Source organism: Mesoplodon densirostris, chromosome 2 (assembly GCF_025265405.1).
Source record: "Mesoplodon densirostris isolate mMesDen1 chromosome 2, mMesDen1 primary haplotype, whole genome shotgun sequence".
NCBI lineage: Eukaryota > Metazoa > Chordata > Mammalia > Artiodactyla > Ziphiidae > Mesoplodon > Mesoplodon densirostris.
The window spans coordinates 127099906-127125621 of NC_082662.1; the positions used below are offsets into that span (position 1 = coordinate 127099906).

At 38.0% G+C, this 25716-nt stretch overlaps 1 protein-coding gene across 1 annotated transcript in view; it reads left to right on the top strand.

Annotated features, from left to right (window-relative positions):
* ADSS2 (adenylosuccinate synthase 2) overlaps window positions 1–18036 on the top strand; it is a 39963-nt gene extending 21927 nt beyond the window's left edge. The window contains exons 5-13 of the mRNA XM_060088383.1: window positions 2578–2644; window positions 2893–3000; window positions 4017–4098; window positions 7467–7593; window positions 8869–9023; window positions 10158–10282; window positions 11575–11672; window positions 15393–15542; window positions 16944–18036. Of these exons, the coding sequence (XP_059944366.1) occupies window positions 2578–2644; window positions 2893–3000; window positions 4017–4098; window positions 7467–7593; window positions 8869–9023; window positions 10158–10282; window positions 11575–11672; window positions 15393–15542; window positions 16944–16996 (965 nt within the window). The 3' untranslated portion in view covers window positions 16997–18036. The remainder of the gene's footprint in view (window positions 1–2577; window positions 2645–2892; window positions 3001–4016; window positions 4099–7466; window positions 7594–8868; window positions 9024–10157; window positions 10283–11574; window positions 11673–15392; window positions 15543–16943) is intronic.
* The last annotated feature ends 7680 nt before the right edge of the window (window positions 18037–25716 follow it).

A 25716-nucleotide genomic window follows, 5' to 3' on the forward strand; every position in this document is an offset into this window, starting at 1 on the left:
ATTTGCCAGTTGCCTCTGTAACTTCTTTGAACATAAAAAATAAAACATGCTGAAATGCAAATGCTTTTTTATTCAAAAGAAGTGGTGTACTCCAAGGTCTCAATCTTGTCCTAACTGATTTGCAAAGTCTGAGTTTAGTGAAACAGCTCTTCAGAACTATTCTGGCCTCTCAAACATAGATGAGAAAGGCTAGGTTGGGCACCAAAATAGGAACATCATAATGAACTAATCGTTTTAGTATATAATAGCGATCTGTTGGCCAAGGTTTAGAATCCATGTCATAGAAAAAAGTAAACATTTTAACATACCACATAATATAGAAGGTGTGGCACAAATGGTATACACATATTTTACTCCTTTAATCAGCATGTACCTTATTATACAGAGCCTTCTAGTACCTGAAAAGGGTACTGTGTTAACCAAGGAGGTGAAAGACCTGTACACTGAAAACGATAAGACAGTGATGAAAGATACCGAAGAAGAAACAAATAAATGGAAAGATATTCCATGGTTATGGATTGGAAGAATTAATATTGTTAAAATGTTTTTACCACCCAAAGCACTGTACAGATTCAGTGCATTTGGAATTCAGTGTGTTCGGTTACACTGGAATTCAGTGCAATTCCAATGGCATTTTCCACAGAAATAGAAAAAACAATTGTGAAGTTTGTATGGAACCACAAAAGACCCAAAAATAGCCAAAGCAATCTTGAGAAAGAATAAAGCTGCAGGCATTATGCTCCCTGATTTCAAATTATATTACAAAGCTATAGTAATTTAAAAAAACAGTATGGCTTTGGCATAAAAACAGACACACAGATCAATGGAATGGAATAAGGAGCTCCAAAATAAACCCACACATATGTATTCAATTAATTTACAACAAAGGAGCCAAGAATATACAATGGGGAAGGGACAGTCTTTTCAATAAATGGTGTTGGGAGAATTAGAGTGCTACATGCAAAAGAATGAAACTGGACCACTATCTTAGGCTATACACGAAAACTAACTCAAAATGAGATTAAAGACTTGAACCTAAGACCTGAAACCATAAAACTCATAGAAGAAAACATAGATGGTAAGCTCCATAACACTGGTCTTCGTAATGATTTTTTTTTACTTAACACTGAGAGCAAAGGCAACAAAAGCAAAAATAATCAAATGGGATTACATCAAACTAAAAAAACTTTTGTACAACAAGGGAAACCATCAACAATATGAAAAGGCAAGCTACAGAATGGAGAAATAGTTGCAAATCATATAGCTGATAAGGGGTTAATATCTAAAATATATAAAGAACTCATACAACACAAGAGAAAAAAACAATTTAAAAAAGGAACAGAGGAACTGAACATACATTTTTCCACAGAAGACATTAAAGATCACCAACAGGTACATGAAGAAGTGCTCAACATCACTAATCATTAGGAAAGTACAAATCAAAATCACAATGAGATAATCACACTTGTCAGAATGTCATCAAAAAGACAAGAGATATGGGCTTCCCTGGTGGCGCAGTGGTTGAGTGTCCGCCTGCCGATGCAAGGGACACGGGTTCGTGCCCCGGTCCGGGAAGATCCCACATGCCACGGAGCGGCTGGGCCCGTGAGCCATGGCCGCTGAGCCTGCGCGTCCGGAGCCTGTGCTCCACAACGGGAGAGGCCACAACAGTGAGAGGCCCGTGTACCGCAAAAAAAAAAAAAAAAAAAAAAAGACAAGAGATAACGTGTTGGTAAGGATGTGGAGAAAAGGAAACCCTTGTGCACTGTTGGTGGGAATGTAAATTCATGTAATCTGGGGAAAACAGTACAGAGAGGGAAGGGGAGGAGGAGAGGGAGAGAGAAGAGAGAGAAGGCATAGAGTCTTATTCAGACGGGAAAAGCATATGGCTTGGAGCCAAGGACTTAAAAGAATGCCTGTATGATGGTATGGGAGGGCAGAAAGGGGGCAGAGCACAGTGTAAGATGAAAGGGCACCGACTATACAAGGAGCCCATGTAAAATAGTTTTGTCTTTTCCTTTTAAGCATTAGAAAGATACTGAGTTTTAAAGACAACAGTGGTGATATATCTGTGTCTTGGAAAGATGACTGTGGCTGCATTAAAACGTAGGAATTAGAGGTGTCCAAGAGTGGAAATAGGTACACTCGTTAGGAGGCTACAGCTTTAGTGAGAGATGATGGAAGCTTGGGACCAGTGAGGAAAAGGGAGATAATTAACATAATCCCAAGATTTCTGGAGTCCAGAACTTTAAGAGGATATCTTAGTAAACTGAGCTTTATAGAATTGTAGGGTAGGGTACTCCAGAATTACTCTCTTAAGGACTCATTTTTAAAAATAGAATAGATTGCAATATATAGGAATGAATGATCAGGCATATTTTCATATTAATATACCAGTTAGCATTATAATCTTCACTCCCACCATTATTGTTGCTTTTTAAAATGTATCTATTCAATTTGTCATAAAGAAATTAGGCTTAAGGAATTTATAACTTCAGTAATTTAAAATGCAATATATGTTGCTTTCCTGTATTACTTTTGTCTCAACAACAACTGATTTTGTTTTTTCCCCCTCAGTATTTGATTTTCATCAAGCGGCTGATGGTATCCAGGAACAACAGAGACAAGAACAAGCAGGAAAAAAGTATGGGTTTTTTTGTGTGTGTGTATGTGCAGTTTAAGCAGTTTAAGTCTTTTTTGTTTAAATTTTAGGCCAGAAGTTTAAGAAAAATAACTATTAGGATATCCTGTTTAGATTTCAGAGAAAATCAATAAGACTGTGAAAATAAACTTAAAGGAAATAGCATAAAAATTTCATTCTTTGTGTTGATCTGACCATAAGAACTGCATCTTTCTTTTCTAACTCAGAGCTTGTTTTGATTTATTTTTAAGTTTGGGTACCACAAAAAAGGGCATTGGCCCAGTTTATTCTTCCAAAGCTGCTCGGAGTGGACTCAGGATGTGTGATCTTGTTTCTGACTTTGATGGCTTCTCTGAGAGGTAACTACCTTGTATTTCAAAATGGAAAGAGCAAATGGATTTTTAGGATTTTTAAAACCCAATATGCAGATTGATAAAAATCAGTATTCTAGTTGAGTAGTAGTAGTTGGCTTTTTTGTTTCATTTGAAATATTAAAGTTATTTTTTATTACATTTGAATTGGTCCTTAATTTGAAATTAACTTCACGAAAACAACATTATGTTGATATCATATCAGTACCTCAGAAAGACAAAGCCAAAATTATATTTAAGGATTGGAGTTTGGAATGTTTTACTGAGAAATAGAGATGCTTCCAGGGGGACGTGGCAGTGCTGTGGTGGGGTCACTACAGCCTGGGGTCCTCGGATTTTCAGGTCTAAAGACGCTGTTGTGTCCTCCCACCTGGAAATAATTAGGCTCTCAGGCACGGGTGAACTACTGCGTATCAAGCTCACCTTGAAAAATAGAAATGCCCCATTGACACTTAATCTCTGTAGAAAAATCTCCATGGGAAACCTGATAATCATCCGAAAACTGTATGGTGACTCAGTGATGAGGTGTTAGTTGGTCACATCTAATAACAGATGGCATCAAAGATCACTCGCTGTATCCATTTTCAGTCAGCAGTTTGTCTGCACTGTTAGGACACCTCCACTGAGAATACTGGAGGCAAATTGCTAACGCCTGCCTCTGTCTCTCTTAAAAGTGTCCTTTTAGACCATCTCCTTTTGTCTTTCATGCAGTACAATATAGTTAATTCGATTTAAGTCTTGTGGTTACAGATTTCAGTCATTCCCTGCTCCTCCCACCCCTCACCTTAATTATATTGTTGATATCCCTATCAGTAAAAAGTATTTTGAGTGTATCATTTATTCATATGACTGATCTTCTTTATTAGATTCTATTTCTCAGAGTGTAACTTCAGTTTGGGGATTGTTATTAAGACCACTTATCTCTGGAAACCATTTGAATCAAATGAAATTATTCAGAATATTTTTAAACAGAGCTGAGGTCTTGATTTATCTGTATTTTTCAGGTTCAAAGTTTTGGCTAACCAGTACAAATCTATATACCCCACTTTGGAAATAGACATTGAAGGTGAATTACAAAAACTCAAGGTAATGCTTTCTGACATTTATAATGTCCTTTTTAAAACTCGTTTGCCAAATTGGCATCTAGATCTTTCATTCATTCAGTCTTTGTATTAGGAACTGAAAATATAAGGTTGAAGAACATGTGGTTAATAAGTGCCACACAGATATGTATAAAGTATTATAGGTAAGAAATGGTGAAGTGAATTTGTAATTTTAAGTCTAAAAGCATATAGCCTAAAAGGATGTGGCATGTTTGAGTAACTTTACATGATGTAGCTTAAACAAAATATTGAGTGGGGAGCAGGGAGCAAGAATAAAGTACCTGAAAATAAAGTTAGACAAGTAGGGAGCAAATCATAGGTCTTATGCTGGTCTTATATGCAGTGATAGGGAGTTTAGCTATTGAATAATTTTTGAGCAGAAAAAAAGACTAGCTTTGTGTTGTATAAAAGTCACTCATAGGAATTTGGGGGATAGATCAACAAAGGGACAAGTAAGAGATGATAACTTATAAAACTAACCAGCCCATTTAGGACTGGTACCCCATAGGGTCAATTTCTTTAGCACTGTACTCTTAAGAGACAAGTAAGGTAGTTGGCCAAAGATTAGGCCCACAGCTGGTGCCTGAGTTAGTCAGTAGTCAAGTTGCCTATCCTCTCCACCCTTCCATTTCCAAAATCTTTGGTGAGTTTGAAGCTGCTTCTCGTGTGTCTGATTGTCACTCTTAAATAAGTATGACATCAATTCCAGAACTGAATAGGAATTTACATACCTGATATGTCTTTTTAGAATTGTTGCAGGCCTTAGGCCTAGCCACTCACTGAATTTCTTAAAAAAAAATGACCTCCAAGGAACATTATAAATGTTAGGTATTTGGATTTCAGTGTATGGATTGTTGCTTGGAATAGACTGCCATTTTGTTTTCATTCTGTCATGCAACAAATATTTTAAATTTATTACTAGCAACTTGGAAATATTTACGTGCTAAAGTACGGGTCTATCTTTTCAATTCTATTTTATACATGTTCCGAATGAAAGTAAAGTAGGTGAATAATAATGACCAGAATTAGGTAAGAAGATTCTTAATAGGTGATAAACAATATTCCCCCCTTATCCTTGGTTTCACTTTTCATGGTTTCAGTTTCCCATGGTCAACTGCAAAACAACTCATAAGTTTTAAATTTGAGACTTTCTGAGTAGTGTGATGAAATCTCTTGCTGTTCTGCTCCATCCTGCCCAAGATGTCAGTCATCCCTTTGTCCAATGCATCCCACCCATTAGTCACTTAGCAGCCATTTCACTTATCAGATTGACTGTCATAGTATCACAGTGCTTATATTCAAGTGACCCTTATTTTACTTGCTAACGGTCCCAAAGCACAAGAGTTGTGATGCTGGCAATTTGGATACACCAAAGAGAAGCCGTACAGTGCTTCCTTTAAGTGAAAAGGTGAACGTTCTCAACTTAATCAGGAAAGAGAAAAAATCATATGCTGAGTTGGTAAGGTCTACAGTAAGAATGAATCTTCTTCTATCCATGAAATTGTGAAGAAGGAAGAAGAACTTTGTGCTAGTTTTGCTGTTGAACCTCAAACTGCAAAAGTATAACAGTGCATAAGTGCTTAGGATGAAAAAGACATTAAATCTGTACAGTAAGATATTTTGAGGGAGAGAGAGGCCATATTTATGTAACTTTTATTACAGTATATTGTCATAATTGTTATATTTTATTATTGGTTATTGTTGTTAATCTCTTACTGTGCTGAATTTATAAATTAAACATTATCATAGGTATGTATGTATAGGAAAAAACACAGTATGTATACAGTTTGGTACTCTCTGTGGTTTCAGGCATCCCCTGGGGGTCTTGGAACATATCCCCCTAGGATGAGGGGGGGACTACTATATGTTGAGCCAAGACTTTAAGGAACAAGGGTTGTGATGAATAGTATGGTCATTTCAGGCATTAAAAAAAAAGGACTAAAACAGGAAGAAGCATGAGATTGGGGACTAGAGCCAAGGGGGTAATTATATTTTCATCAATAGGTATAACATACTCAGGTGAGTTCATGAGTGGATCTTGGAATTTCCATACTAGTCTGGCTAAATATTTAAACATGGTTGAAACTAGATTTTATTGTAGTTATACTATAAGCCTTGGGGAAACTCTTGTTTATATTATATTTTTAATTGAATTCCTAAAATTAAGCAGTATTATTAATACTTTAAACGTGTTTTGAGAAAGTTTTATCATGTTTGTGTGTATGTTAGTATTTGATATTATCTACTAGTAATACTGCTAAGGTATTTTACTGTAATGGAATACAATGGGAAAAGAATAAAAGAATATTAGTAGTCAATTACTGATACTTGCATGCTTGGCAGTGTCACTTGTGGCCTTCACATTTTGAGAAAAACCTTGATGCAGCTTATGGTTATATGGGCTATAAATGCTGCTTTTCTTTTTTTTTTTTTTTTTTTTTTTTTTCTTTTTGCGGTATGCGGGCCTCTCACTGTTGTGGCCTCTCCCGTTGCGGAGCACAGGCTCCGGACACGCAGGCCCAGCGGCCATGGCTCACGGGCCCAGCCGCTCCGCGGCATATGGGATCCTCCCAGACTGGGGCACGAACCCGTATCCCCTGCATCGGCAGGCGGACTCTCAACCACTGCGCCACCAGGGAGGCCCTAAATGCTGCTTTTCTAATACCTACAAAATATAAAAGCATAATGTAATATATTCAGTTCTTGTTTATTTTCCTGAAAGCTGGTTTATGAAGTATGAGTACTTGGCTATTCGGAAGATTGTCATCATTATTTGCAGCGAGGTTAAAATAGAACCTTTGGGGCTTCCCTGGTGGTGCAGTGGTTGAGAGTCTGCCTGCTGATGCAGGGGACACGGGTTCGTGCCCCGGTCCAGGAAGATCCCACATGCTGCGGAGTGGCTGGGCCTGTGAGCCATGGCTGCTGGGCCTGCGCATCCGGAGCCTGTGCTCTGCAATGGAAGAGGCCACAACAGTGAGAGGACTGTGTACCACAAAAAAAAAAAAAAAAAAAAATCTATATATATATATATAGAGAGAGAGAGAGAGGGAGAGAGGGAGAGAGGGAGAGAAGGAGGGAGAGAGGGAGAGAGGGAGAGAGAGAGAGAGAGAACCTTTGAATTTCATTGTATCTCTACTTTTCTTGAAATAGTATCTCTTTTCTGGTTCTGGAGAATCAGCATGAGAGACCAAAGCCAATCCAAATGTTGCAGTAGGGTGAGCACTGTCACCAATCCCTTTCTACTTTGCATTTGTCAGTTTTCACTGTCAAAGTCAGGTAATTTTTACTCGTATTGGTTTCATTGTAAATTTATTAGTATATGTTGAACTTGGTTTTTGTCTTTGTACATAGAGTTATATGGAAAGGATTAAACCAATGGTGAGAGATGGAGTTTATTTCCTATATGAGGCTCTACATGGACCACCAAAGAAAATCTTGGTAGAAGGTGCGAATGCAGCACTACTAGATATTGATTTTGGTAAGTGAGATATGATTTATGGGGAGCTTAACTGAGTCCTAAATTGCTTAAGATATAAATAATTAATGTTAACATTAAAGGATTTTAAAATAAGGCTTTTCGCTTGTATATTCAGGAATGATGAAAGTTTGTCATCTTATACTAACCCTTTTTTTAAAAGAGGAATATTTTGTGTTGAGTTCTGCAGTTCATTAGAAAAATGAAATCACTATTTGAGTCAGTGGGTTTGGGTTTTTATAAACTGTGATTTGTTGTTGTTGTTGTTTGGTTTATGGTTCAATTCCAGACCTCATTTCCTTGGAACTGTAAGATGATTAGATGAATCCTTTGAAAGGACCTTTAATTCAGCCTTTTTAAAAAAATCAGAAGCGAATATACATTGTTATTAAACATGCACATTCTAAGATCTATGGAAGTCTGTTTAATTAACTCCCTGGACGTGAGATTCTGAGTGGATTTAGAGCATTTCCTCCATCTTCAAGAAGTTAATGCTATCGTCTTCAAACTGCTGCCTTTCTTGGCCTAATTTGTTGGCCTTTTCATCTAAACATGATCTTTCAGGATAAATCTGATTATTCTCAGCTCTTACTGACATTTCATTGGCTTTTGACTCCAAGTAAGCCAATTAAAGTGTATTTCTGTATAGTAGATATGTATTTTTGATACCATAATATGCCTATCCAATCTGGAAAGAAAGCAGTGTCTAATTAGCATAGTGAATAGTTTAAGTATGAAGAGGATCTTGGGGCCAGGGTTTGGGGGGGGGACGTACACCACTCTTTGCTTACTCTTGTCGTTTCTGGGATTATTCCCTGAAGACAGATAAAAAGGTCAGAAAATGCTGAATACCACAAAATTCTTAGTGTACTGTTGTCACTCCAGGTTGCTGGTGCACCTTAAATACTTGTATCAGGGGAGTAAAATAAATTTGCTTTAAACTAACAGGAGAGTGTTAAAATATATATAAGTCTGCATAGTAGAATAACACCAGAGTTTTGGCATTAAATTATTTAGCAGTCTATTAGGTGAGTGCCTACCAGACAGAGCTGAGTAATTGCATGTACTCAAGGAGCCTCTCTAGTATAAGCACTACAGCTGTAGCTTAACCACCTATGTTTTTCTCTCTCTACAGACATAAGGAATCAGGAATAAAACATTGAGGCTGTGAAAGGGCGATTAGTTATATTCTCAAATACCTAGAATATACTCAAATGTAGAATTTTTAAAATAATGTCTATCATTTATGTATATTTTACTATTTGTTTCTATTTTTAGGAACTTACCCTTTTGTAACCTCTTCGAACTGTACAGTTGGAGGTGTTTGTACTGGCTTGGGTATGCCCCCTCAAAATGTTGGAGAAGTGTATGGAGTTGTGAAAGCTTATACAACTAGAGTTGGTATTGGTGCCTTTCCTACAGAGCAAGACAATGTGAGCCTATTTCTCAGTAAATCTAAGTTAGAAGTTTTAAAATAAAAAATCATGCTTTTTTTTCCCTTAATGAATTATTGTCTTCTGTGCATTTCACTTAATTTGCAAGAGTAATCAGAGCAACATTAAAGAAAATTATATACACCTTTATTGTTAGTGTCAGCAGATTGACAACAAAAGAGGAGGGATTAGTGGGTGCTTAAAGGTAATAGTAATTGCAAGGCTAAGTGACAGGTGGGTTTATGAAGGGGATTAAGATGGTAGAGGAGAAAGACGCTAAAAATAACAACTGTCTTTCACCAAGAGCTTATTAGGAGTCAAGATTGAGGAAAATGATCTCCAGACATTGTCTAATCATAGCCGACACTTACTTGGTGGTGACTTCGGACCAGGCACTGTTTAATTGCTGTAAACTTAGAAGCTCTTTGTATCCTCACAACAACTCTGGGAGCTGGGTCCTATTACCGTCCCCATTCTACACATGGGGAAACTGAGGCATGGAGAGCTGAAGTAACTTGCCCAAGGCCACACAGATAGACAAGGCTGGAATTCAAACCTGACAGAGCAACATATTAATTATAATTATGTCAGAATACGTGAGGTAATGAAATGATGGCTTTAATCAGAAAGGTGTAAATTAAGGAACAGATAGATCATAGATGGGAAAATTAGGTTGTAGGGAGTGGCTGTAGCTTAGAACTTTGAGCATTGTTTTCAACCTCAGTTCTCTTCAAAAGGACATTGTGATAGCAACCACTAGATGAGAGTTTGCCTTATGGTTTTCAGGAAAATCATCAAACTAAAGTTCTTAGAACAAATTGACCTAACTTATCTATTTTAATAAATACTTAACTAACAACTTAGTTTTTAATATGCAGCATTTAATGTAACATAACATAAAAAATGTTCTTGGTTTTAAAATAGTGGTAAAAAGGGAAGCCAAGAGTGGATCTATCTCAAATAATGCCTCCCTCACATAAAATCTATCATCTCTGTGGAATTCTATCTTCAACTTATTTTCTGAAAGATGTTTATCTCTAAGAAACTTTGACTTGTTATATGATCTTAAGTATACTTCTACTAGATTTAGAGCATTGGTATTCTCATCCTAAGGTTTTATTTTCTGTTTCTTAGGAAATTGGAGAATTATTACAAACAAGGGGTAGAGAGTTTGGTGTAACTACTGGAAGGAAAAGACGGTGTGGCTGGTTGGACCTTGTTTTGCTCAAATATGCTCACATGATTAATGGATTTACTGCGTGAGTATTCTTAGAAACATTTATTTCATAAATGACAATTCATGACCACAGGTTAAATTTTGTGGAGTGCACACTAGAGGTAGTGCACTAATAGAAAAATTTCACTCTTTAGACCCCAAATGAAATTGCAGTTCAGGGTAGAAGTGGACCAGGATATAGGGGAAGGGTACATAAGGAGAGGGACCCCAGGTTTTTTTCCTAGACATCCAAGGTTGGGAGAAAAGAATCGTGATACTCTTACATGCATATAAGTATAGAGGGAAGTAAGACAGGCAGGTAGAAAGGTAGGTAGATAGATAGATGGAGTAACAGAGTATATATACAGAGGGGAGGCAGTATAACAGTGGTTTAGTGGATGAGCTTGAGAGACGTCTGACTTCTGGATTCAAATCTCAGATCCATGCATTATGCTGTGTGACTTTGGGCAAGTTGATCTTTCTGTGCCTTTTTCATCATCTTTAAAATCTAGATAATAATACTATCTACTTCAAAAGGGTATTTTGAAAACTAGATGAGAGCATATAGCATGCTGCATGGCACACTAAAAATGCTCTGTAAAAGTTGTTATTAACACATACACATAAGTAAATGTAAAAATGTATTCATGTTTGTATTAATTACGCTTAATTTCTAGCAAATAACAGAATAAAGGATAAAAAAGTAATTTGTGGGCAAGAATCTCAAACCTAGTATTTTATCTAATTTCTATAGATTTTCCTGGTAAAACTCTGTTTTTCAGTCAGTTTATTGGGAGATTTTGATGTATCATGAAGAGGTCCTTGATGTGGTTTCCTCACTCTCCTTTGACAATTTCTGACCAGAAGGGTGGAATTGATGGTAAGGAGAGTGAAGAAATGAGGATTGATAGCATATGTGTAAATGTACATGTATCTTGTCATCCATGTGGAATAGTCATTTTTGCTGTGTCCCACAGCCATAAGATGCATCCTTTACTCCAGGCAGCCCTCTATGGATATGTGTTGGTTGATCCTGAGAAACTAAGCAAGAGGATGTGGATCTATCAAAGAGTGAAAATCTACTATAATTATTAGAAAAGTAACCCACTAGTAGATCAGTTAAGTCATTGTTTTTATTATGAGGAAAAATTACATCAGTATATTGCCCTGTAGTGTTTTATGTGTGGCATGCTTTAAAATATAATCCTAACCAGTTTTCAGAATTGCTTTGGAACTGTTAGCTTTGTATGAATTTTCCTTTACTCCCTTATCAAGTTAGTTGTTAGGGCCTTTAAGAATTTGCTGTTTTAATGTCACCTTTTCTTCCAAAATTAGGTTGGCACTTACCAAATTGGATATTTTGGACATGTTCACGGAAATCAAAGTTGGAGTTGCATACAAGTTAGATGGTGAAATTATACCTCATTTCCCAGGTACTCTTTTTTTTAGGCTGTGTATAAGGAGTATTATTTGGTGTATGTATTAGAGCAATTCATAAAGCTCTTCTGTATAATTTATGATATATAGCCACAGACTTGATATGCCCTTTGTGAATAGTGCAAGTACATTCACTTACTAGCATTTGTTTCATAGCTGCTATGCATTTGGGTGCTGGGTCGCAGCAAGCATGTGCTCAAACTTAAAATAGGAAAGAAGAAACATGGTACCACTGAGCCCAGTTATGCTGCTCCGGAATCTTATCGTCCCTATTTTGAAAGTAACCTCTCTGTAGGCATTCCTCCCTTCCTTGAGAAATGTGAGACAGGAGAAAAGAGCCCTGCTTGTCAGGGTAAGTAGGCTCTTAATACATTAACCCACTATGTCCTTCAAGCCACAGGAGTGATTTTTTTCTAACTTCTATTCTGTGTCTAAAGTGGATGGATGTAGGGAGATTACCTACTTGAGGCGATGTGTTTTTTCAGGTGTATCTTTAGTTGTATGATTTCTTCAGTTACTCAGGAAGTTGCAAAAATGTTTCCAGCTTCCAGAAATAGAAACTGTTAAATTGTTTAGTCATCCTGTAAGACTAGAAATATGTCAAATGAAGGAATATTGACTAGTTTAATGGAACTTGGTAAGCTGGTAGGTTTTGTGACCAGTCCTTGGGAATTGAGGAGAGCTGCAAGTTCTTAGAAACATGTTTAAAGTCATTATTTTTTAGCTAACATCTGGACCATCTCCAGTTTGGTTTCTCTTGACTATTCTTTTCCTTGATTGTGGATCACTGTTTCTGTGTCTAATGACTTTTGGTTGAATATTGGACATTGTGGATAATGTGTTGTAGAGACTTGGATTCTGTTGTCTTACTCTGAAGAGTATTGGTTCTTTTTTTAGGGGACAGCTGAATTACTGGCTGATCATCCTGAACCTTGTATAGCTTGGTTTTATGCTTTGTTAGTATAGTTATGTGGAGAGCCCAAGGTGTTTCCCAAATCTCTCTAACCTAATGTGATACAGTCTCCAAATTGTCTCCTCTGTGGATCTTGGCAGAGCTTGGTTTTAGGCTTTGTTGGGGTGTTGGGGCGGGAGTCTGTAGTAGATTTCAATCTAAAGTATGGTTTTTACTTTTAATGAACAGCCTTTCGGTTGTCTCAGCTGGATGCCAGGAGAGTTAACAAGGTATAAAGAGATCTCTCCAATCTGGCAGTGCTGGAGCTCCAGTGTACCCTGTTCCTTCCCTTTTACCAGCACTGCTTGACCTCTAGAATCTTTGTCCCACTCAACTATGTGACAACTGCTATCTGGTAAGCCTCCCACGGTCCCATTCTTTGCATGTATGGTTGAACTTTAGCCACAGGACTTTCACACAGACTTCTGGGGGAGGTACCCTCTCTGTCTGTATAGCTCCCTCCTGTCTGACACTTAACCTTGATGATTCTAGCTACTTCAGCTTCCCTGAAATCGGATATCTTCCTTCTCACGTCAGTGGGACCACCATTCTCTACTGACTCCAGGGTCCTGACTTTCATTGATCAGGAAATTGTCCCTAGGCAGAGAGTTGAGTAGTTTCGGGAATTGCTTACGAGTTTTCTTTCTCTCAGAAACCACAGTTTGTGCTGCTTATTGACCACTGCCTGGAAAGAGTTGTCATATATTTTGTCCAGTTTTACAGTTATTTATGCTGGAAAAGTTCGTCTAGAACCATGTACTCCATCATGGCTGGAAGGAGAAGCCCCACTGAGTCTTCTGATTCCTTCTTCTATCATCTATCACAAACAGTTCTGACTTAGTATGGTTCATCACTTTCTCTAAGCGTCCAAGAACATTCCTAGCAGTATGTTTCCATCACGTTTGTATCATGGATCATAGGAGAGAACTTCCATATCAATATACTCTCTTACTAAACTTTTTATTCCACCAACTGCAGGACCCCTTGATCCAGTACCTTTAAGATCCAGTTCCATACATACTTCTTTGGCTCCTGCTGGTAAATGCTGGCTCAGTCCTACAGATCCTTCAGAATGTAGCCCCTCTCCTCCTTTAGCAGGCCCCGTGCATCCTTGGCCAACTTATGTTGTACCTTGACCCTAGATATTGTCTGCTGGTCAGGAGGGGAGATAGAGGTAGGCCCTGACAGGGCCCCAAGCTGCCTTGCAAGGCAGAGGCTTCTGCATCATCCTCAAGCAAAGGGAAGCCTTCGTCTTTAACAGAAAGTAGTAGGCCATTCTGCAGGCCATCGGCGAATCTAGGGATTCAACCCGGATGTCTCATCCAAAGTCTCAGGGTCCCACTTTTTTCTCAAACAGGATCTGGCCTTGTCATAGCAGATTTGCTGGATTTGAGAATTCAGCTTTCTCTGGAGCTCTGCTGTCTGTATGATTGAGTCCTAAGCCTGATCCTCAGCTTTTCCTGCTCTCTGCTATAGGAGATGAGATTCTCTCTAGGTGTTTTCATTATTCTTTCATTGTGTTTCTCCAATTCATGAATGGCATTCATCTAGAGCCGTTCAATTCCGTTGTTCCATTGTGCTCATTTCTCAATGCTTCAGGTGTTGCGAGTGCTTTACTTCCTACCGTGGCATCCCAGTTCACCTCCCATGAAAGTTTTAACAGTTGCACTACTATAACATGCCGGAGATTATCTGTACTCTGTCTACCACTAGTGATCCTCCTCATTGCCAGCCAGCTAGCCAATGATCCAGCTTCAAGATCCGATCCCATTTTAGAGCCTTCTTCCTTATACCACTCCTGGCACCAACTGTCTTACTTTTGGTTCCCTGGGGAACAGACTCTCTGATATAGAGATGTACATGTAGATAGTTTGTTTGCAAGTGCTCTGAGCAACAACATCTGTAAGGGAGTGAGAGAAGAAGCGGGATTAGGCAGAGGGAGAAGTTGAACTGCAAAGAAGTTCCATGAAAAGCCCTTAGCTGATCCCATAGGGGAGCTCTGGGGCTAGAATAGTTTTTCAGAGTGGTCCCTAATTAAGGTAAGTACTCAGGTCTTTTGTATCCCCACACTGACAAGTCACTGGATATGGGCTGCTCCAGGGAGACAGCTGGGGAGATTCTGAACTGTGAGTTCTCAGCAGGCAGTACTCCCATAGCTGGGGAGTGAGTGTCTGAATCCTGAAGAGGGAAATCTGGACAGTGTACCATAGCATCCACCATACTGTCTCTAGTCAAAGAAACTGTTCTTGTTTTAGCACCCTTTCGGTTTCTATTAGGGAATACAGAGAAACTGGTTAGGTGAGATAGTGAAGAAAATTTCCAGCAAAGCCTGTGTATACGTTCACAAAAACAATAGATTTCCCAGGTGACAGCAAATATGCAAACCTTCTTTCTGTGAGATTGCTGCCATTATACAGATCCACAATCCCTAATCCATAGTGTGGAAATCTAAAAAGCTCTAAAAGTGGAAAGTTGTGAATTTGGCACCAAAACTATTTGATGGCAAAACCTGACTTGAACTGATGTTATTAGAACTAATAATCTACCCACTTAGAGTGAATAATCCTGTTGCTGCAGAAATATGTTTAATTATAAAATACTAGATGGTGCACTGTTTTACCTTCCTAAATTCTGAAAAATTCTAAATTCCAAAAGGTATCTGGCTCTAAGTATAAGAGATTGTGAACCTATAATATATCAAAAAGTTGTTTGACAATAAGCAGTGTACACCATGGACAAATATACTTATTCCTTTAATGTTCAGCAAACCAAGAAGTCTTAAATAAAGTTGAAGTTCAATATAAGACTCTCCCAGGATGGAACACAGACATATCAAATGCAAGGACTTTTAAAGAACTACCTATTAATGCACAAAATTACGTTCGATTTATTGAAGATGAGCTTCAAATTCCAGGTAAATATAAATATTTTATGAAGAAGTATCTTTTTCTACTTTTGACTTAACTGTCTACTTTTGAAATAGGATAAAAAACAGATTATTACTTTATAGAGTGCTCACGATTTGCACAAATGCCCAGGAAATATAAAATAATTTTATTCCCTAGAGTAAATATAATCATCTTTCTCTAATCCTTCATATGCCTGAAGATAAGAGATTACCTCTCGCCCTTTTTGACCCTGCTTTTAATTCTCTGTTAGTCTGTTTTTTACCCTCTGACATTGATTCTTATTCCTTTCTCCCTCTTAATAACAAATCCTTTGTGTCTTTACCACCACCAAAAATGGTTTTTGGTATTTTTCATTTCGGGTTAAGCCACCCTTGAGAGTTGGGGGAGTTTCTTGACCAGATATTAGGAAATAATAGGTACAGAAAATAGGAAATCCAATTTTAAAAAATATAAGAATAAAGGATAAAACTCTTTATTAAAAAACAAATGTAAGCTGGCCAAGAAGTTAGGCATAACCAAGTTATGGCTATGACTAATTATGTGAAATCTTTCTTTTAAAACATTGCTTCTTTCCTTTTTTATGCACTGTTAGAGATTTCAGAGACAAAAAGTGAAGTGAGTGGGAAGTATCCTCTGTATAAAATCTGTTATGCACTTAATCTGATTTTGTATTGTTCGTTATATTTGTGGTTCATCTCCAAACATGAATCATGTTTTTCCGTATTGCTAGCTGTGTTTCCCAGCTTGAGATCAAATCTTGTAAGCATGTTTGCTCACTGCACTTAGTCAACATCTTTTGAAATATAAACAACAATGAATTTAACAATGACATCTGTAAAATGCCATAAAGTTTTACCCATGTGGTGCAGACAATTAGAGATTCCCCTAGACTGGTACAGTAGCCAAGTTCTCAGGCTGTGCAAGTTAAAACAGTATTCTTTTCCAGATATTTCACTTTTTGTGAGATATGAAAGTTAGAGTGGTACTTCAGTGTCCTCTTAGTATGATCCATTTATCAAAGATGCTTATCTTTTCTAGTTAATTAGGAACTTGATGAAAGGTTCTTTAATCAAGTTAGGTCTCTGATTAAAGAACCTTTAGGTTCTTTAGGTCTCTGCTGGTTTGGGCCAGTATTTTACTATACTAATCTTTAGGAATGGAATAGTTGTAAATATTGTGTGATGAAAACAGGAAATAGTAAGGCAAACTACCCGTGCTGAATGTTGACTGCACATTCTGTTTAGAAATTGGCATAATCTGCTAATAGAGAAAAAAAGATAGCAAAAGACACAGTGGGGAAAAGTTAAATGGTGACATTGAGAAAAGTGTGGGATCTTTTAATCTCAAAAATTGAATGTTATAAATGAATTAATACTATTCTTATACCATTTTTTTTCCTCTCCCAGTTAAATGGATTGGTGTAGGTAAATCCAGAGAGTCTATGATTCAACTCTTTTAAGGATTTCCAAGTGATGCAAGAAACACTCCTTGAGAGGGGGGAAAGGACTTTCTTAAATATTTCATTTGTGATCTACAAATTTCAAGAATAAAGACACTGAAGTGAGTTTTAAACCCTACAGTTGCTTCCAGTCTTGTAAGTTGGATGGCTGGTGTGGAGATGCACTTCGGCATTTTCCAGCGTCAGCTTCCTTAGCTGGCATAATTGCCGAATCATTTGTTGCTTCTGCTGCTCATGGTGCCACATTTTCTTTTAATGTTTAGTAATACTATGATCCATGTTGTTTGAAATCTAACAGAATTACTTTCAATGTAGTTTTTCTTCATTATTGTTATTGTGTGTTCATAGGTTTTACCTCTATTGAATGGTAAGAACAATTAATGCAGTTTTGCACAAATATTTTTACAGTCTGATCATTCAGTTCTGTCATTGTAATCTTTGTTGTTCAAAAAAAATAAGAGAGGAGTCCTGTAAACGTTTGTAATGCTATAACTTCTGTTTAAATTGTGAACTGTTTATTTTCTGCTGAGACCATTGCAAATTTGAGCTTTGGTGGTGGGAAGGGGTTATATTCATGGGTCCTTTAATTTGTACAGAACACAAAACTTATTTCTCTCTGTAAATTATTTAACACATTGAACATTTAGTTAAATGTTCAAAGAGAAAAAGTGTCCCCTAAAACAGCAATTGTAATGTTAAAAAAAATTAGTCATTAAAAGATCTGTTGTGATATTTGGTGGATATTTTTCTTTAATTTCAGAGAATTCTGAAATGTATAGCTTTCTTTTTTTTATCTTACCATTATTTATAAGTCAAGTGGATTGTATTTCAACATCGTGCCTGCCAACATGCCTACAAAGTCATCTATAAGTGTCCAAATGAACCCAATTTGTTGATCGTAATGTTGATCATGCCTTTATTTCTTCTTGAAAAAAAAAAGAGGTGTTATTTTGACTATTTGGCTTAACATATTGTGTTGTAGATTATCCTTCAATGAACTATTTTAAATGTTTAAATTAGGTGCCACTTAAATTTATTTTATTATACCATCAATAGCTGATTAAAAAGAACCAACTATTTCTAGTATGTTTTGTGTATTGTATTTTTGTTCTGATGAGAGAAGTAATAGTAATATGACTAGTATATGTAAGAAAGAGTTTTATCTTTATAGTCTGGGGGTAAGGTGAGGAGAGAACAAAAATAGAATCTTTGAAAGGATCTAAATGTCTTTTATCTTCACTAGATATATTTTTATTAACAATTAGTTTTTAAAGTGCATTATCTTGGCTATAAGCATTGCATTATTGACACATTTTTAGTAATGGTTCAGAAGCAAATGTAAAGAACCCTCTCTTCAAGTCAGGAGTGGTCTTATTTTTGTACCAAAAGAGTGTAACCTTCCTATTGATGTTGATACACATTTACATGTTTTTGACTATTTTGAGTGATTCTCCTGTTTCTCTTTAAAAGTGAGCTGTTTGCTGATTAAACTGGTTGAGAGGATCTGTTCTTCAGATACAGTTCAGTCTTTAAAATCATAGACAACTGTATTAAAATAATCTTTGTTGAGCAAGTATATATGCCAGGTATTAGGTATGTGGGTGACAAGTACACAGTCTTTCTAAAGTTTATTGTAGTTAGGACAGCATGCTAAACACACATATGCCAGGATGGAAAAGAACCAGAGTGCTGTGAAGGAGAACCTAACCTAAATTTGGAAAAGGTCAGAGAAGGCCTTCAGTAGAAATAACATTTAAACAGTCCAAAAGGATAAGTGGCCGAAGTACAAAGTAGTCCATATGCAAAGACCCAGAGGCTGGAAATAATTTGGAAAGTTTGAGCAACTGAACAAAGTAAGTGAGGGGCTGGTGAGGCTGCTGAGGCTAATGAGGTTGGCAAGAAAAACTGGGTGGAAGGTGATGCCAAACAACCAAACCATGTAGGCCAAAATGTATACATATGCTTTAGGAGGCATAATGAGAGCACGGAACAACCACTGAAAACAAAACTCTGAATCGTGAAACTTCGTAGAAGGGAAATGAATGACAGAACAAGATATTTCAGTGGGGAGAGGACCTATTTAGTATATATGTTTTATATGTTAATTGATTAATATTGTTAATGAAGATGTCAGTCCTTCACAAATGAGTATATGAATTTAATGCCATTCCAGTCAGAATTGCCATGGTGTTCTTTGTAACTGGACAAAATTATACTGAAGCTTAGGTGAAAAAACGAATGTGCAAGAATTCCTAAGATATTTTTGAGAAAGGAATGGGTTGAGAGAGGAGGTTTTTACTCACTGGATATTAAAACAGTATAAAGCTACTAAAATCAGAGTATGTGATATTGTCATGGGAAAGAACAGATACGTAAGGTAAGTGGACTAGGCATTCCAGAAATAGATGCAACGTATATGGGAACTTAATATAGGCATTTCATTTCACTGGGAAAAGAATACATTAAAAAGAGTGATAGCAAAACAATCTCAATATAAAATAGAAATTTATAATAGAATAAAAATCTAAATTATAAAAGTTTTAAGTAATAAAAGTAATATAGGAAAATATATAATCTTAGAGCCTTCTAAAGAAAAACAAGAAACTTGGAAACCCTAAAGAAAAACGTACAGATCTGACCAAATTAAAAGTTTTAAAAATACTATGAACAAAATTTTTGAAAAAAACCCAAAAAACTGAAAAAACAAAAGTAAAACTTGGGAAAAAATATTTCAGCACATATCCCTAAAACACAAAGGGCTGCCTCAGATAAGAACATGACAACTAATAGAAAGATAAGCAGAGCTTTCATTTGGGAGGCTTCTGGTCTTAAGCTCTGTGAAAATGTTTCTTTGATAATTCCCTCTACTCTTAATTTTTTTTTGTTGTTGTTGTTCTGTCTCTAGAATGCTTACTAGTTAGATGATGGACCTGATTTGTTACTCTATGTCTTTTTTTTTAAGTCATTTTATTTGCTTTTCGCTTCTCTATAGAATATTTCAGAATTTTTTCTAAATCCTGTCAAATTTTTAATTTTTAGCAATCATTCTTAATTTCCAAGAGTTTTGGAAAGATTGCTTTTTCATGTTTATGGATTTAATTATTTTGACCCATCTCTTGTCAAATGATAGAGCAATTTTTTTTTAGCTTGTTTTAGGTTCTTTTCTGTTCCCTGAATTCCCTTTCCTCTGGGATAATTTCTTCTGTTTGTTTTGTTTATTTTGGTTTTTGTCTTTCATGTTGTAGTATTTTTTCAACTCTCTGGTGATCCTTGATTGGCTGTTCACAACTAAGACTAAGACAGTGGATATATATATATATATATACATACATGTGTATATATATATATATGTAACTCTGTGTTCTTGGGGGGTGTTTATTAACTGGTAGACTTCACTTTAGGGTGTTGAGTAAAGAACCAACTACTGTGCTGGGGGGTCCCTAGGGAACAGAATGTAGGATTCTTTACTTTGGGATCATTTCATTTCTTAGAGGAGAACCTCTAGCATTTTGCCCAGGGAGTTGATGCCTAGTCGTCAGGCTTTCTTCTTGTCAGGATAGGGATGTTAACTCCTGTATCTAGACTTTCAATTAATCTTTCTTTTTACCAGCCCCACATCTCACTACAGCCCTGTGTCATATCTGGGGTTCTGCATCCAAATCACCTTCCAGGTCTGTGATGCCAGTAATCCTCCTTAGCTACATCCTCAGATGCTGCTGCTGCTTTTTTTTTCCAACAGTGATGCAGTTATTGGGTGGAGGCAATTATATTCTTACCTGGTCCCACATAAAACCACTGGACTAAATGTAAGATGGTTTGCCAACACCAGCAACAAGACTGGTAGTGGGGCATTAAGAACAGGTGACAAAAATCTGGAAAATAAAAAAAATACTGGAAAAAAAAATCTTTCAGAGATGGCATTTCTAGCCATATTCTCTGGGTAAATGAAATGTTATCCGTTTTATTTTTGTTTTGCAGTACGCGGGCCTCTCACTGCTGCGGCCTCTCGCGTTGCGGAGCACAGGCCCCGGACGCACAGGCCCAGCGACCATGGCCCACGGGCCCAGCCGCTCCGTGGCACGCAGGATCCTCCTGGGCCGGGGCACAAACCCGCATCCCCTGCATCTGCAGGCGGACTCCCAACCACTGCGCCACCAGGGAAGCCCTACCCGTTCTTAATATCAAGAAATGTTTATTTCTTGAAATGCTGTTGAAGTGCTGTGGAAGGTGGAAAGAACAACAAAAAAATTAGGGACTTTGGGGCCTCATAATCCTGGGTCAAATGTGGTTCCTCCTCTCATGAGTCCTGTAAACTTGGGCAAGTTAATTAATCTCTTTGAGGCAGTGATAACATCAGTGGGCCTCTGAGGATTACTGTGAATATTAGGGTTAATGTAAATAAAATACCTAATACAAGGTATATAACTGTACATGATAAAGTTTTATTATATCGCTATTATTGAAACATTCTAGACTTTGGCTCATTAGGTGTAGATGCAGTATTGCAGTATTCAACCCAAGCTCCTTGAACCCTTACCTTTAGATAAGCAGAACTGTCGGTGACTGTAGACAAGGGGTTATAAGACATGAGGGAACTCCATTGGGTATGAATTTAGGGACGTAACAACTGCAGTTTGATACAAAGTGGCCTGTTTATAATGTAGGGCTTAAAGGGTTGGGGGGGTTGTCTAGAATTAGAATGTAAGAATGCAAATTTATATGATTTATTTCATTTTATTTACATTTTGGATAATCCAATAATATGTTTCTTTTTTTTTTTTTTTTTTGCGGTATGCGGGCCTCTCACTGTTGTGGCCTCCCCCGTTGCGGAGCACAGGCTCCAGACGCGCAGGCTCTGGACGCGCAGGCTCAGCGGCCATGGCTCACGGGCCCAGCCGCTCCGCGGCATATGGGATCCTCCCAGACCGGGGCACGAACCCGTATCCCCTGCATCGGCAGGCGGACTCTCAACCACTTGCGCCACCAGGGAGGCCCCAATAATATGTTTCTTAATCAGAGATTGAACCACAGAAATAACTTTCTAAGTCCTTTTTATCCACATCTTTTAAATATATTCCTTTGTCTTAAATCCTTATTTTGTTATTGCACACAATTGTTGTTGAAAGGACAGTGTGTTAAAATTAAGTAGTCTTAAAATAAATCATTAATTTGTTTTACATTCCAGATTGGGACCAGAAATTAGCCACAGTTTCATCGAATCCTAGACCACTTAATTCACTGCCAGAGCATTACTGTTGTGAAGAGAGGTGGCTTTGAAAGAAAGGCTTTTAAACTAAATTAACCATGGCATTTGAACAAAATAACATTTGGCATTCTTAAGTGGCTCTTTTAGACTGAAATAATGGTAACAGAACTACTTTTAAGTGTATATCCAGATGGCTACAATCCTAAAATATTTACATGTTGCAAATTCTTTTCAGATTAAGTTGGTCAGCCTAGGGCAGGGAATCAAGATCAGCCTTAAGAAGACTTGTCACCTGTTCTTTTTTTTTTTTTTTTTGCGGTATGCGGGCCTCTCACTGTTGTGGCCTCTCCCGTGGCGGAGCACAGGCTCCGGACGTGCAGGCCCAGCAGCCATGGCTCACAGGCCCAGCTGCTCCGCGGCATGTGGGATCCCCCCGGACCGGGGCACGAACCCGCGTCCCCTGCACCGGCAGGTGGACTCCCAACCACTGCGCCACCAGGGAGGCCCCCTCTGGAAGATTTTAAAAATCAAATTTAATTAAGCGTGATCCTGTCTGTAGTCAGTAGCCATATGACTTCTCAAAGCTTACTGTTGGATTAAATAGTAACTCTCACTTTCTTGAGGATTGCATTATATTCCAGGGAAATATATTAATGAAGTTTAGAAGTGTTAGGAATCCTACTTAATAGTCTTAGTGATCCTTGTTGTGGGAATTATCAATATAATGGAGCTGAATTATATATACATTTAACCAGGTAAATGCAACAGTAAATGTTTTAAGAACACACAGCAACCTTTTTTGGGGATTTCTCCTGCCATTCCACTTAGTATATATGCCCACAGACAGTGGATGCTATCAAGCCTGAAATATACTATGCAGATTTGTGGGTGGGGAATACTATGGAAAGAACTGTGAAATGATTTTTTAGATTTCTTTATCATTTGACAAAGTGAAATTATTGTCCATGTGGATTTGTGTGTGATGACTTCTTTGAAATTCCTTGCTGAAAAATAAAATGAAGAATTGAGAACCACAGAGAACATTTAACCAACTTGCTGAAGAATCCCATGTATTCCAAATACTTTAATGATTTAGTTTTATTTAATATTATCACTTTGAGCAATTTAAGAAATTTTGAAGGATAACCTTGATTATATATGATTATGCCCTGGTTTTAGAAATTAATCACAGTATAAGATGTAATTCCAGTGTATTAGGGTTTTTTTTAAACAAATATGGCACATGTTTATTCTTGATCAATAATAATAATAGCTAACATTTTGGGAGGTTTCTTAATGTTATGTACAGGCACAATGCTTAATTATACGGGTATCTCAATTCTATTAGGTAGATACTATTTTTATCCTTTTTGCACATGAGAAAACTGAAGGTCAGAAAGTCTAAGGGTCACACTGCTACTGAAAGAATATATTTTATTTTGGAAGAATGAGGTTTTTGAATTATTTGGCACCAGGGTGCATAAAACAAGGGCAATTTTCATCTGAGGGGCCATCTAACCCTTCCAGGCTATAAATTCTCTGAGGACGAAGTCTTTATCTCTTCTACTGTGTCTTGCACATAGTCAATCCTTAATAAATATTTCCTAAATAAATAAATGAACCCGTATGTGCTGAGAAAGAATTTTACTAAGGAAGAATTTCTTAGGCAATAACCATGATCTATCATAATCTATACATAATCTGTTCTTCAACTATTCCCAAAAGAGAGAAGAACTGCACATGAAATGCAAATCATTGCTAATCTAGATATAAGCTCTGCCCTTAAAATCTGATCACAAAGACTGGTCAATGGATAAGATAAAAAAACCTTACTCCTTGATAAACAATGTAATATTTACTTTATCTTATTCTGTGAAAAGCCCTTCCCCCAAATACTCCTTTGAGGAGTCAGTTTCTTGAATTAAACAAAAACTATTCAGTCTCTGCTCCTTTCTCTATCAGTGCTCAGCTTTGTAACAACTCTGTTAGGTCTCTTGCAGACCAGCCTTTTGCCTGCCTGATAGTTGTTTATAAAATAATTGCCACCTAAGTATCTCTCAAATCTATGTAACTCTCTGTACTGCTACTGAGACAGGCTGGGGACCCAGGACCCTTTGCTACAGTGCTGCACTGCTTACACCTGGACAAACCTACAGCACCAAAATACAAAGAAACTATAAAGGACTAAAAATAACTGTGTGCATGCTCAGTTAGGCTAAATTATGGACAAAAAGACTGGGACTTCCCTGGTGGTGCAGTGGTTAAATCCACCTGCCAGTGCACAGGACACGGGTTCGAGTCCTGGCCCAGGAAGATCCCACATGCCATGGAGCAACTAAGCCTGTGCACCACAACTACTGTGCCTGCGCTCTAGAGCCTACGAGCCATAACTACTGAGCCTGCGTGCCACGACTACTGAAGCCCACGCACCTAGAGCCCATGCTCTGCAACAAGAGAAGCCACCGCAGTGAGAAGCCCGTGCACCACAATGAAGAGTATCCCCTGCTCGCCATAACTAGAGAAAGCCTGTGCACAGCAACGAAAACCCAATGCAGCCAAAAAAAATATATATATACATATATATATATATAAAGATGCAAAAAGACCAAAAAACCAAAAAACCCAACTGCCACTTCCAAGGAGCCAGAAGCAAAAACAAGGTGTCGGGAGCTTTTGCTCTGCTCATACCCCTGCACACAACACCACCAAAGCAGTGGGCAAAACACCTAAGCCACTCCTCTGGCCTGACCCCTGAACACACACCTACCCTCACCCCATATAAGGAGCCAATTCACCCCCACTCAGGGAACCATCAAGGGAATCTGTTACTTGTTTTTTCTCCCTCCTGCAACCGCTGCAGGAGCCCCAATAAAGCCTTGCCTGAATTTCTTGTCTGGCCTCTAGTCAATTTCTATTGATTGGGGAAGGCCAAGAACCCTGGTCAGTATCAAACTTAGTGGCACCCAGCATGAGGCAGTTGTACCCTGTTGGGGAGAGGACCTGGGCACCTCCGGGACCACTAACTTCAGCTTCCTCATGGGTGACAAGCGGCTGCCTGAACCTTGTTTTTTGGCATCACTACGTTTGGTAAGTCTGCCTTCCTGGACACTGGGGGTCTCAGGACCCTCATTCAGACAATGCTTTCCCCTCCCCCTTGTCCTCTTCCCTCTCCTAATATCTCCCTACTTCTCCTCTCTCTGTCCTCTCCTGATTCTCTGTCCTGTGCTTCCGAGAGAGTGGACATCGGGCAGCTACAGCGTCACTCCTCTCAGCTTGTGAGACCATGCTCCCTCTGGCCGGCAACGGCTCGCCTTGTCAGGTGACAAGCAGAGAGGTGGGAGAGGCTCGCCTCACACCATGCAGATCCTGGTCCAGCAGGCTCTCCCTGATGGGAATTTATGAGAGTGATAGAGGTTTAAACCTCATATCATGTAGTGGTTGCAAGTCCTATTGTCCCAGTATTCTTGCCTTTATTTTCCTGCTGCCTCGTTCTCATTTTCAGTCTTTTCTGTCC